At 47.7% G+C, this 14462-nt stretch overlaps 1 protein-coding gene across 1 annotated transcript in view; it reads right to left on the bottom strand.

Annotated features, from left to right (window-relative positions):
* The window catches only part of CFAP54 (cilia and flagella associated protein 54), a 399494-nt gene that overhangs the window by 98949 nt on the left and 286083 nt on the right, over nucleotides 1-14462 (bottom strand). Inside the window, exon 56 of the mRNA XM_088453676.1 lies at nucleotides 13410-13583. Within this exon, the coding sequence (XP_088309802.1) occupies nucleotides 13410-13583 (174 nt within the window). The remainder of the gene's footprint in view (nucleotides 1-13409; nucleotides 13584-14462) is intronic.

Here is a 14462-nt window from a genome sequence, read left to right as displayed (position 1 = left end):
TGGAATAAAGAGGAAGATCCCCCACTCCAAGGTTTTAGATGACAAAAAAGGTTATGTAAGGGCTTTAATTATAAATAAAAGGTATATTTGAATGTATTTTTATAGGTGTACTACAAGTCCCAAAGGATCCTAGATGCCAAGGTATGCTAGTGCTTCTAGTTCTGCAAGTGCCAGCATAACTAAACACTTTAAACATAGTTGATGGTAGATGATATATTATGAAGCTGTACAGTGAAATGTATACATAGCAATATAGGGCCTGATTCAGCTTGGGACGTAGTTGCTATTGTAGCTAACATGGCAGCAACTGCAATATTATGTTAATGCAGCAGGAGGCATCACGCTTCCTGCATGCATTACTGATCCGAGCTGCGTCCAAGGATGCAACACCGGATTATCTGCGATACCATTGGCCGGTTGAGTGACCATAGGGTCACTCAAGCCGGCCATCTCTATCTCCAACTCTCCATTTTGGCTGGGGAGGGGTTGTCGCCGCCCGATCCCCGCCCCTAAACAGCAGCAGACTGAACTCCGGATAACATCGCAGACCCGTACTGCACATGTGCAGATTCCCAACCATCGGGAAACTGCGTTCAGCAGTGCAAGCGAGTGCACTGCTGAATTAGGCCCATAGTTTGAAAATATGAGATATGGTAAGAACTTACCCTTGTTATCTCTATTTCTACGAAGTCCATAGGGTTCCACAGGATACCTTGGGGTATAGGTGATGACGTCAGTCTTCAGGCACCACAGAGTTAAAGTTTTCAGCCTCCCAGGGTGCATCTGGGTCCCTCTCCTATACCCCGCCCCCGGGCCAAGGCATCTCAGTTACGTCACAAGCCATAGGCCGGAGGAGGAGAAGAAAGAAAGAGAAGAAAAAAAAAAAATCTGGACACTCACAGGAATCACATTCTCACCATAGGGAGACGGAAAAACCGGTGACCAGAATAAAGCCCATCTGCAGTACAGGTGCGACAGGGCGGGAGTCCTGTGGAACCCTATGGACTTCGTAGAAATAGAGATAACAAGGGTAAGTTCTTACCATATCTCATATTTTCTACTTCAGGGTCCATAGGGTATCCACAGGATACCTTGGGGATGTCCCAAAGCAGTATCCTTTAAGGGTGGGGACGCTCCTGTGCTGAGAGGAGAATCCGCCGCCCGAAGGAAGCATCCTGAGAGGCAAAGATGTCAAAAGCGTAATACCTCACAAAGGTATTGACAGAAGACTACGTAGCAGCCTTGCAGATCTGAACTGCAGAGGGACCACGTCTAGCTGCAAATGAAGGACCCACAGACCTAGTGGAATGAGCCCTCACCAAGGAGGGAACTGGAAGACCTTCATGATGATAAGCTTCTGAAATTGCCATACGAATACAGCCTGCCAAAGTCTACTTTGAAGCAGGCCAACCCTTTTTACGGAAGCCATAGAGGACAAACAAGGCGTCCGACTTCCTAAAAGAAGAAGTGCGGTCAACATAAATTCTCAATGCCCGCACAACATCCCAAGTGGCGTCACCCACTGAAAGTCCAGGTGAATTGAAAGCCGGCACAACAATTTCTTCATTGATGTGAAAACTGGATACCACTTCGGGAAGGAATCCCGGACGAGTGCGAAGCACCGCCCTATTCCTATGAAAAATCAGAAAAGAGGGTCTACAAGAGAGAACCCCTGAATCCGAAATCCGTCTGGCCGAGGCAATGGCCAGAAGGAATATGGTTTCAGCTGTAAGCCATTTAAAGTCCACTGAGTCCAGTGGTTCAAACGGCGGCCCCTAGAGAACTCTCAGGACCACAGCCCAATTCCAAGGCGCCACCGGTGGAACAAAAGGTGGCTGAATGCGAAGAACACCTCGCATAAAGGTGTGCACATCAGAGAGCGCAGCAATCCTACGATGAAACCAGACTGACAGGGCAGACACCTGCACTTTCAGAGAAGCCAGGCGAAGCCCATGATCCAGTCCAGCCTGTAGGAAAGCCAACACCCTAGACAGGCGGAACTCCCTAAGGGAATACCCTCTAGGTCTACACCACCGGAAGAAAGTATGCCACACACGATGGTAGATTCTTGCCGAGGAAGGTTTACGAGCTCTTAGTATGGTTTGCACCATGGAGCTAGAAAAACCCTCTGGACCTTAGCATGACCGTTTCAACAGCCACACCGAGTCAGGTCCGGGTGAAGACAAGGACCCTATGACAGCAGATTCGGTCGTAATGGTAACCTCAGAGGAACGTCTACTGACAGACTCTAGAGGTCGGAGAACCAGTGCCGTCTGGGCCACTCGGAAGCTATCAACAGTAGCGTACCTCCTTCTTGATTTGAATTTCCGTAATACCCGCGGAAGAAGGGAAAACGGAGAGAAAAGGTAGGCAAACTGGAACGTCTACTAGACGGACAGGGCATACACCAGAGACGCCTTTTCGTCTCATGTTCGAGACCCGTACACCGGCAACTTGTTGTTGTGCCGGGACGCCATGAGGTCTATCTCTGGAAGACCCCACTTGTCCACCAGACTCCGAAAGACGTCCTGGTATAAAGACCACTCTCCCGGTTCCTCCTTGCTGGTTTAAATAGGCCACCGTGGTGGCGTTGTCCGACGGGACCCTGGAGAACCGGCTGTGCCCGCTGGAGAGCTCTTGACACCGCATGGAGCTCCAAAATGTTTATTGGAAGCCCCGCTACCGCCCGAGTCCACCTGCCCTGAAACAAGTGTGGACCCGTGACAGCTCCCCAGCACCGGAGACTGGCGTCCGTTGTTAACAAGACCCAGTTCGCCACCCAGAACGGGCGACCCTTGTTGAGGTGGGTCGTCTACAAACACCAGGTTAGAGACAGGCGAACATCCGGAGTGAGCCCCATCGTCTGGGACTTGAGACACTGAGGCAATCCATTCCATCTGGACCGGATCAATAGCAGCAGAGGTTTGGAGTGACAATACCGAAACCATTGAGCCCAATAACCTCTTTGCCAAGTGTATCGACACTCGACGACACTGCAGACAACTGCGCACCCTCAACTACAAAGCAAGGATCTTTGCCTCCGTCACAAAGATCCACTGCTGCCTGGAGTCCAATAAGGCCCCGAGGTGCAGGATCCTCTGAGACGGGGTGAGAGTGGACCTCTGCCAGTTTGTCAACCAGCCGTGACGTTGCAGTACCGCAATCGTCAGATCCAGATGGTGTAAAAGAAGCTCTGGAGACCCCGCTATCAACAGGAGGTTGTCCAGATAAGGCAACAGTCGGACTCCCTGCGTCCGCAGGAGAGACGCCATGACCTTGGTGAATACCCGTGGAGCAGTCACCAGGCCAAAAGGCAGTGCCCGGAACTGGAAATGTTCGTTGCAGATTGCCAATTTGAGGAACTGCTGATGGCGCAAAAGAATAGGGACATGCAGGTAAGCGTCCTGGATGTCCAATGACACCATGTAGTCCCCAGGTTCCAGTGCCAGAATAATGGACCGCAGGGTCTCCATCCGAAACAGAGGCACCCTCAAGGACTTGCTGAGGGCCTTTAGGTTTAGTATTGAACGGTAAGACCCATTGGGTTTCTGCACCAAAAATAGAATGGAATAGAAACCCAGGCCCCTCTGGGAAATTGGAACATGCACTGCGACCAGCACCGGGCGAACTGAAGCAGGCGCACCCCACTTTGGGGTCCCCCAAAAGGAGGCCTGGACCGTCAGGCCGCAGGTTTGTTATCTGACCTAGGAGCCGGACGTCTGGTACTCCAGACCTGTTTCTTGGGCTTGGACAATTTCTTGGCCCCAGCCTGCCGTGGAAAGGACTGTACTTTAGGCCTACCTTGGGCCCTGTGAGGCCAAAAGGACGACCCACCAGCACTAGAAGGAATCGTAGCAGTCAGAAGACATGCAGATTTTGCTGCTGCCAACGTAACTACAATTTTGTCCAGATCTGGACCAAATAGTACCTGTCCAGACCTTCTAATCCCTTTTTGGAATCCGCGTCCGCTTTCCAAGAACGCAACCATAAGGTGCGACGAGCAGCCACAGCTGCAGAGGAGATCCTAGAGGTGAGCATACAAATATCTAAAGCCGCTTCATTAATGTAAGTGGCCGAGTCTCGGAGATTGCCCACCAACTCGGTCTGTTCAGCCGAACAGTCAGAGTCCAAAGACGCCTCCAAATTATCCGCCCAGCGCTCCATAGCTCTGGCTACCCAACACACGGCCAGAGCCGGTCTGGATGCTTCCCTGCAAGGGAATAAACGGATTTGAGGCAGATCTCCACCTTGCGGTCAGTGACATCCTTCAAGGATGACATCGAAGGCATAGGCAACGTGGCACTTTTGACTAGGCGTGTGACATGTGAATCCACTTGCGTAGGGGATTCCCGCTTAGAAAAATAATTGACCGCAAACGGATAAGCCACGGCTAAGCGTCTCTGGGGCTGAAACCGTTTACCTGGATTTTTCCACGCCTCCTCTAAATGATCCACTAATTGATCAGAAAGAGGGAAAACCGTAGCCTCACCCTTAATATCCTTAAAAAGGCATATATGAATGTGGCCACCAAAGGATCAATATCCTCAATAACTAAAGCCGAGCGGACCGCTCGAATAAGACCAGGGATATACACCTTGGACTTAGCGTCCGGCTCTTTGGTACGGAGAGGTTCTTGGTCAGATAGATCCAGAATCTCCCCATGATCTGACGTCTCATTGTCATCCCCATAAGGAGCAGATAAAGACGCCACCGGCCGTTATGAGGCCGCAACACAGACTCCCCCTGTAAAACATCGGACAATTGCTGAACCGATGTAGTTAAGAGTATTAACCCACGCAGGCTCCGGAGAAACCTGGGAAGGGACAGGGAGACTGTGGGGTACCATCAATTGTCTCGGGAACTCCCACATGGGTGACGACACCACTGACTGCTGGGACAAACCCATCTGGGTAAACGCAGGTGGCGGAGCTAGCTGGCCCACAAGGGTTGTAAGCGCCTTAGCGAAACAAGCCCAGGGAGGTTCCTGTACCGGGACCGTGACCATAATCGGCCGTGACAGTGCCAGGCACTGGGGACATAACCCCTCCGCGTTACCCTCCCCCTCCGCTATTGGTACCTTACATTTAGTACACATGAGCTGGAGAGGAAAATCAGTCTCAGACATGATGGTAAGTATGTGACACTCACACCTATACGTATTGGTATAGTGTGAATAACACCCTGCACACCGCGCACCGCAAGGGCTTTGAGCAGAGCAAGATCAGGGACAGTAATAAAGCTGACAGTAGAAAGTGAAAGTACAGACAGCAGGCTAGCAGTTCAGTCACATACAATGCAGAAGAAACAAATCCCTGCACTATTAGCGCTGATTCTCAACTACTCAGACCCTCAGGCTGGTAGGACTCAGCGCTGCATACACTGACCTGTGACAAACAGAGGAGAGGTATGCTGGGGGACCCAGACCGCAATGCCACCGCTCACAGGCTTCCAGCAGTGTTCACCATGCTTTAAAGATGGCCACCGAGGAGCAGAAGATGAAGGAGGCCGGCCTGGGGAGGACAGCTGACACACTGTGGCCAATCAGGCAGAGCAGAGAGGCTGTGTGCAGCAGGGGAGGCGCCGGCTGTGAGACAGGGAAAGCGCGCTCCCCTGGCATGCATTTAACCCCTGGGACGCCGCAGCGCATGCCGCTCAGCAGCGGCCCGCTGTCCCAGGGGGTAGTGGAAGCACAGGTTGGTCGCCTGGCTCCACGCTGCAGCCAGTCCCCAGGGAGCCCCCTGCCTGGGGACTCAGGACCATGTGACCAGCGGGGACCCACCGCGGGACCCCGCTGCTTACCTGCATCCCCTTGGATCCGGCCATGGTCCAAAACATCTGGGGACACCGCTAGCCGTGACCCCAGATGTCTACCAGCATCCCCGGATCAGTACTGGCGTTCTGGTACCGGCGGGGTGTAGGGGAGACGGCATGGACGTCAGTACTGACTGTCCATGCTGTACTCCCAGATGTGCAGCCAGCGCTGCCTTTAAAAAAAACTTCAGGGGCTCTTCATAGCCCCCCTCTGCACAGTGCCTCCGACTCCGGCCAGGCACCGACGAAACTGAGATGCCTTGGCCCGGGGGCGGGGTATAGGAGAGGGACCCAGATGCACCCTGGGAGGCTGAAAACTTTAACTCTGTGGTGCCTGAAGACTGACGTCATCACCTATACCCCAAGGTATCCTGTGGATACCCTATGGACCCTGAAGTAGAAATATTAATTATAGTAGTAAATAAATATTGCTTCTTTACATTTGTACAGTAAAAGTCAATATTCTATTACTGATTTTTGTTACATTGCTTGTCACAGCATTGCAGAAATGGCTGCTGTATTGGCAGCAACACAAAAGATTCCCTCTGCTGATCTTCCTGGTATTTGCCTAATATATTTCAACAAAGTTTGTTGTTTGTTTACACTTTGGCAATGGGAGAGCGCTGTATGATTGACAACCCCCTGAATTGGCCAGGTATTTATACCTTGTAAACAATGTGGCTCATGTAGAATGAGCTCATTTGCTCCCTTACACAGAACAACACGTGCACATTAAAAGTGCATCTAAGTGTAAATATTCACTCGGGTGCATCTCTAGGTGCCTCTACAATTACATAAATAGCATTTGCAACAGGTGTACATGTGGAATACCAAGTGTCTGTAATTATACACTATGGTTGCATAAAGAAAGTGTAGGAAAACTCAGAGAGAAACCAAGACACATTACTCTATACGTAGAAAATATAATAATGTAACAAATTACCATATATACCTGATAGAAAAGTGACTTAAAGATTTTTAATAACTGCAAAAGTTGCATTTACCATATGAAATGTGATTAAATACAAACAAAAATTAAACTGAGTAAAATAAGAACATCTATTATTTTCCACTTTAAAATGAAATATGAATGTTCCTACAGAGCCCAAATGGAAATAGCAATTAAGTCATGCAATTAGATAGGTGCGATCTCATATACTATATCAGAGGCAGTAAAGAATTAAATATTATCAGCTAGAGAGATCAAACCATAATCTTATATTCAGTTGCAACTAGATAGAGCTGATCATCATCATCCCTTCTACACCCGCACAAGATATGCTATCCAACAGGTGTGTCAGTGTCTAGTTCATCTTCAGTTGCAATTACGTGAGCGTACTTGTCCTATACTTGTCTGCTTCTTCCTGACCACATTTTACCAGTCAAGTACGTCACAAACTCTCGGATGGATTGTGGATGCTACCCGTATTCAGGGAATTCACTAGACCTATTCCTGAGGCGTGGAGTCTAATGTGTCGGCGGTTTTCACCAGGGACTCTCGCAAGAAGGTATGGACTTGGCTGCGTCCGACACACAGGTCGCGGCCCTCAGGTTAGGTTTCCCTATACAAGTGCTGGGTACCTTGGTTGGAATGCAGAAGACTTTAGCGTAGTCGACTAGCCGGGTCAGAAATAAACGGACGAGACGGTATCAGGGAGCAGACGTAAACGGGTCACAGGGAATAGCCGAGGTCAGAACCAGATATCAACGTAGAACCAGGGGTCAGGCAGAATCAGAGTCACGAACAAGCCAAGGTCAGAACCAATAGTCAGGATATGCACAGGAACGCTGGAGTATGGCACTGGAGTGCTCCCAGGAACTTCCTTATATAGGTCAAAGTTCACATTAGTCTAAAATCAGCACTTCCTAAATATGTGCCTGTCTCTTTAAATATTTTAGCAGAGAGGCGTGTGTGCTCCTAAGGAAGCCGCAGCCGCCTGCACACTGCTGCCGGGGAAGGAGAACAGCTGACAGCGGGCGCCGTGGATCTCCCGCCCGCTGTCCCACGCCAGTCCGGACCCCAGCGCCGCCGAACCAGGTAAGAGGGACCTGGACTCGGCAGCGCTGTGACAAAGTAACTGTAAGGGGTATATTTACCAAAGTGTTGGTTTTTAGAAGTGGAGTTATTGCCCTTATCGACCAATCAGAATCTAGTTATTATCTTCTAGAAGGTGCTAGATGAATAAGTAAAATCTGAATGGTTGCTATGGGCAACAACTCCACTTCTAAAAACCTGCACTTTAGTAAATATACCCCTAAGTGTAAGATGTGTTAAAAGTAGAGACGAGTGGTTCGGTATGGTCTCGGATGTTCCTGCCAAGTTCAGATCTCAGAATGAGACAAAATTACATCTTTCATGGACATCTGTGCCAAGAAGTCCGTGAAGGCGTTAAAAGATCTGAACTTGGCAGGAAGATCCAAGCCGAAACCGAACCGCTCATCTCTAGTTAAAAGTCGCATATGGGCATAGGTATACTTTATTTTTGCAAAAGAATCCTTTTATTACACAGATAAAATAGACATACGTTCAACGCTACAGGAGCCTCAAAGCATTCAAACTAGGGGTGAGAGGGTTCGGATTTCTGAAATCTGAACCCCCCGAGCCCCCCCGATCCGAGGCCGATCCGAGTCAGGCTCGACTTTTCCCGCCTGACTCGGATCTGAAATCGAGGCAAAACATCATCATCCCGCCTTCCGAGTCTCGCGGGTTTTGGATCCTATATAAGGTACCCGCGTCGGCGCCATTTTCTCACTCGGCTGTGGACAGTGAAGAGGGAGGGTGGGAGTTAGGGCTGGCTGGGCTGTGTAGTGTAGTGTAGTGCAGAGTAGTGTTGTGCTGTGCTGTGCTGTGCTGCTGTTGTCCACTACTTCAAAGTCCATAGGGGCTGGCTGTGTTGTGCTGTGCTGCTGTTAATAGGGGCTGTGTCCACTACTTCAAAGTCCATAGGGGCTGGCTGGACTGTGTTGTGCAGTCAGTTCTCCATAGGGGCTGTGTCCACTCCAAAGTCCTGTGCAGTGTCCCAGTCCTAAAGGGGTGCTGTAGTGTTGTCCAGGGGGTGCTCTGTCCATCAGGGGTGCTCCCCCCAAGTGCTAAAAAAAAATATTTTTTGTGTGTGTGTGAATTGTGTGCGCAGTAGCCGCACGTGCATCAACAAAGTAGTGCCAAGCGTGCGCCTGTGTCATAAGTAAAGGGCCGGCTGGCTTGACCGTTAAAGGGTGCTGTAACCCCCAAAGTACACTCCAAACCAAAAAAAAAATTATTTTCTGTGTTTGTGAATTGTGTGCGCAGTAGCCGCACGTGCATCAACAAAGTAGTGCCAAGCGTGCGCCTGTGTCATAAGTAAAGGGCCGGCTGGCTTGACCGTTAAAGGGTGCTGTAACCCCCAAAGTACACTCCAAACCAAAAAAAAAATTATTTTCTGTGTTTGTGAATTGTGTGCGCAGTAGCCGCACGTGCATCAACAAAGTAGTGCCAAGCGTGCGCCTGTGTCATAAGTAAAGGGCCGGCTGGCTTGACCGTTAAAGGGTGCTGTAACCCCCAAAGTACACTCCAGACCAAAAAAATATATATTTTCTGTGTTTGTGAACTGTGTGCGCAGTAGCTGCACGTGCATCAACAAAGTAGTGCCAAGCGTGCGCCTGTGTCATAAGTAAAGGGCCGGCTGGCTTGACCGTTAAAGGGTGCTGTAATCCCCAAAGTACACTCCAGTCCAAACCAAAAAAAAAATTATTTTCTGTGTTTGTGAATTGTGTGCGCCGTGGCTGCATGTGCATCAACAAAGGAGCAGCGCCAAGCGTGCGCCTGTGTACCATAAGTAAAGAGCCGGCTGGCTCATTTCTTAAAGGGTGGTGTAACCCACAAAGTGCACTACTCTCCAGCAAAAATAAAAAAATATTTTCTGTGTTTGCGTGCGCTTTAGCCGCACGTATATATCAATATAACATAAATGGAGGACCAAACTTTCTCCGATAAAAATAAAATAGGGAAAGATCAAGAACCACTTCCTCCTAGTGCTGTTGCTGCTGCTGGGAGTTGTTCATCATCCCAGAGAGGAAGTAGGAACATCACTACTTTTACTAAACAATTGACCCTCCAACAATCCCTAGCGATGAGGATGAAGTACGACAGCAGTCATCCTGAAGCAAAACGTATAACTGAGGCCTTGACTGCTATGTTGGTGTTAGACGTGCGACCGGTATCCGCCATTAGTGCAGTGGGATTTAGACAATTGATGGAGGTAGTGTGTCCCCGGTTCCAAATCCCGTCTAGATTCCACCTGCATCCTCAAAGCAGCAGCGACAAGCGTGCGTCTGTCTGTTAAAGGATGGTGTAACCCTCAAAGTGCGCTCCACAAACAATAAAAATATTCTTCTTCTTTTTTCTCTTTGTGAAATGTGTGGGCTGTAGCCGCACCTGCATCCTTAAAGCAGCAGCGACAAGCGTGCGTCTGTCTGTTAAAGGGTGGTGACACCCTCAAAGTGTGCTACACAAACAATAAAAATATTCTTCTTTTTTTTTCTGTCTTTGTGAATTGTGTGGGCTGTAGCCGCACTTGCATCCTCAAAGCAGCAGCGACAAGCGTGCGTCTGTCTGTTAAAGGGTGGTGACACCCTCAAAGTGTGCTACACAAACAATAAAAATATTGTTCTTTTTTTTTCTGTCTTTGTGAATTGTGTGGGCTGTAGCCGCACTTGCATCCTCAAAGCAGCAGCGACAAGCGTACGTCTGTCTGTTAAAGGGTGGTGACACCCTCAAAGTGTGCTACACAAACAATAAAAATATTCTTCTTTTTTCTGTCTTTGTGAATTGTGTGGGCTGTAGCCGCACTTGCATCCTCAAAGCAGCAGCGACAAACGTGCGTCTGTCTGTTAAAGGGTGGTGACACCCTCAAAGTGTGCTACACAAACAATAAAAATATTCTTCTTTTTTCTGTCTTTGTGAATTGTGTGGGCTGTAGCCGCACTTGCATCCTCAAAGCAGCAGCGACAAGCGTGTGTCTGTCTGTTAAAGGGTGGTGACACCCTCAAAGTGTGCTACACAAACAATAAAAATATTCTTCTTTTTTCTGTCTTTGTGAATTGTGTGGGCTGTAGCCGCACTTGCATCCTCAAAGCAGCAGCGACAAGCATGCGTCTGTCTGTTAAAGGGTGGTGTAACCCTCAAAGTGCTCCAAAAAATAAAAAACTATTTTTTTAATGTGTTTGTGACTTGTGTGCGATGTAGCCACACGTGCATCAACATAGTAGCAGCGCCAAGCGTGCGCCTGTGTCATAAGTCAAGGGCTGGTTTGGACATCTGGTCCGGACTGAAGGACGTGCCAACAATTTCTGACAAGTCTACTGTCACTGCATATGATACTGTCCTCAAAGCATCAGCGACAACCGTGCATCTGTCTGTTAAAGGGTGGTGACACCCTCAAAGTGTGCTACACAAACAATAAAAATATTGTTTTTTTTTCTGTCTTTGTGAATTGTGTGGGCTGTAGCCGCACTTGCATCCTCAAAGCAGCAGCGACAAGCGTGCGTCTGTCTGTTAAAGGGTGGTGTAACTCTCAAAGTGCTCCAAAAAATAAAAAACTATTTTTTTAATGTGTTTGTGACTTGTGTGCGATGTAGCCGCACTTGCATCCTCAAAGCAGCAGCGACAAGCGTGCGTCTGTCTGTTAAAGGGTGGTGACACCCTCAAAGTGTGCTACACAAACAATAAAAATATTCTTCTTCTTTTTTCTGTCTTTGTGAATTGTGTGGGCTGTAGCCGCACTTGCATCCTCAAAGCAGCAGCGACAAGCGTGCGTCTGTCTGTTAAAGGGTGGTGTAACCCTCAAAGTGCACTCCACAAACAATAAAAATATTCTTCTTGTTTTTTCTGTCTTTGTGAATTGTGTGGGCTGTAGCCGCACTTGCATCCTCAAAGCAGCAGCGACAAGCGTGCGTCTGTCTGTTAAAGGATTACATCGGTGACAGCATCCAAGTAGGCATGTCAGACAGTCAGTACGTGTACTGGCAGGAAAAAGAAGCAATTTGGAGGTCCATGTACAAACTGGCTCTATTTTACCTGAGTTGCCCCCCCTCCAGTGTGTACTCCGAAAGAGTGTTTAGTGCAGCCGGGAACCTTGTCAGCGAAAGGCGTAGGAGGTTGCTTCCACAAAATGTGGAAAAGATGATGTTCATAAAATGAATTATCAACTCTTCCAGGGAGACCAGCCTCCAGAACGTACAGAGGGACCTGTGGTTGTGGATTCCAGCGGGGACGAATTAATACTCTGTGAGGATGAGGATGTACACAACACTGAAGAGGGTGAGGAATCGGTGGATGAGGAGGATGAGGACGACATCTTGCCTCCGTAGAGCCAGTTTGTGCAGGGACAGATTAATTGCCAGCTTGTTTTGTGGGGGCCCAAACGAACCAATCATTTCAGCCACAGTCGTGTGGCAGACCCTGGCGCTGAAATGTTTGGTTTGTTAAAGTGTGCATGTCCTGTTTATACAACATAAGGGTTTTTTCTTTGCATTATGTATAGTTTGGGGCCTAGTTTTTCAAACTGCCATCCTCTCTGCCACTGCAGTGTCACTCCTAGATGGACCACGTGTTTGTGCCACCCACTCGTATCTCTTAGCATAGTCATCCAGCTACCTCGGTGCAACCTTTTGGACATAAAAACACTATTGTGAGGTGTTCAGAATAGACTGGAAATGAGTGGAAATTAAGGTTATTGAGGTTAATAATAGCATAGGAGCAGAAAATCCCACAAATTCTGTGATTTTAGCTGTTTTTATGCTTTTTTTTCAAAAAAATACAGATCCAAAACACAAAACCCAGAACCCAAAACACGGAAGGGTGGTTTTGGCAAAACCAATCCAGATCCAAAACACGAAGAAAGATCCAGATCCAAAACCAAAACACAAAACACGAAAAGTGGCCGATGCACACCCCTAATTCAAACATTCGTCATGCTTGCTCACGCCTGTAACCTGCACCTGAAGAAGGAAGAAACCACTGAAACATTGTGTTATTAATATATCCAGTACTAAATAAATATAAAATGAAAGAGCCTCTTTAGATGTTTAGTGAATCCACTGTTTCCTGTCCATGTTTTGCCGGTGAACATTTGTAGTATGTAGACACCTGCTGACCAGTAGTTGCATGAAGTGTGTGCAGACTGGTCGCTATTCAATTTAGGGTGGAATCACATATTCCAAACTGTAAATGACACCACATCACAGATGTACGATAGCATGACCAAGCTTAGTGTGGGAAACTGCAGACCCATAAACACTGCTGTCATTTCGGATGCAGGAAGGCACTGCGCAAAATACATGTTACTTGTCCTTACTCCATCTTGTTTCCTTTCTACTCCATTTTGCACATCTTCTCCTTTCTTTTATCATCCTTGTAAATCTTTTACCAGTTCTTTTTTCTAAGTTATCATTTGTGCTGCTTTCTGCAGTATAATAGCTTTATGTAAAAGATTCATTAGAGACTCCTTTTAATTGAAATGGATAATGGTTAAATTAAATAATTTCATGATTTTTTGGTGTAATTATTGAAAGCATGATGGGCATTCACAATACAAGTAACATCGCAAACATACACTCACTTGTCTGATGATAATTTTATGAACCAAAGTAAAAATATTTAACTGCTTTGTCCAAAACAATAGCTGATCCTCATTATTTTCCATTAAGTCAGCTGAAAGAATCAAGCTCTGAGCAAGTGTTAAGTATGCCATGGGAGAAATGAAACGCTTCCCTTGCAGCAAGTGGATGATATTCTGTTAAAGGAAATAAAACAGGTTTAGTATAGGACAACTTTACAATAAAGATACCTGACAGAGGGCCTTATTCAGAGCTGTAGGCTATGCCAATGTTTTTGCAGTTGAGCGATTATCGGTTGTCTGCACATGTGTCTGAGTTGCACTGCGCATGTATCTAAGTCCAGTACTGTAGCCGCAAGAAGCGACTTTTTATTTGCAGAGTCACTGACAGTTAAGGGCTGTTTGGGGGAGGTAACTGCCAAAAATGCAGGCGTGTTTTTGAGACATATCGCTGTCTGCATCTGTGATCCACATAAAACATGGCTCCAGCGTCTCAGCTCAAGCAGGCTTTCTGCGCACCATAGGGTTACTCAGGGGGATGATTATCGAAGGATCTGCGTATTAGTACAGAGTTGCTTGGATTTACGATGACCCCTGTGGGCATCACAATACAAATCACTGCGTCTGCGACATTTTTCACATAGCCTATCCTTACACATACGCAACAGCGACAGCATTACCGTACAACTCTGAATCATGCCCCACCACAGCATTGTATTATAAAGAAGGTGTACTGTATGTACTCCTTACAATATAGACCAGGATGGAAAGATAAGCAACCTCTTTTAATGTCCCCATCAACCTACACAGAATCTCCTTGCCATAAGTACATTTACACTAGTAAGTGTATCCAAAACTGTGTGCCGCGGCACCCTGGGATGTCGCAGCATACTTACAGGGGTGCTGTGCGGGCCCGTCTACCGATGGACGTTTAATTTTTTTTTTCCAGGCTATAGGGAGAACAATGAGTTCTCCCTAGCCAATCTCTGTAGCAATGTGGTTCTTCTGATTTTGCGAGAACCGCATTAGGGAAGGGTCGGGTGGGGATCAGGATAC

This window comes from Taudactylus pleione, unplaced genomic scaffold, assembly GCF_031769625.1.
Source record: "Taudactylus pleione unplaced genomic scaffold, aTauple2 ptg000040l, whole genome shotgun sequence".
Taxonomy (NCBI): Eukaryota; Metazoa; Chordata; class Amphibia; order Anura; family Myobatrachidae; genus Taudactylus; species Taudactylus pleione.
Note: the sequence above shows the minus strand (reverse complement) of the source record. Positions and strands in the feature narration are given on the sequence as shown.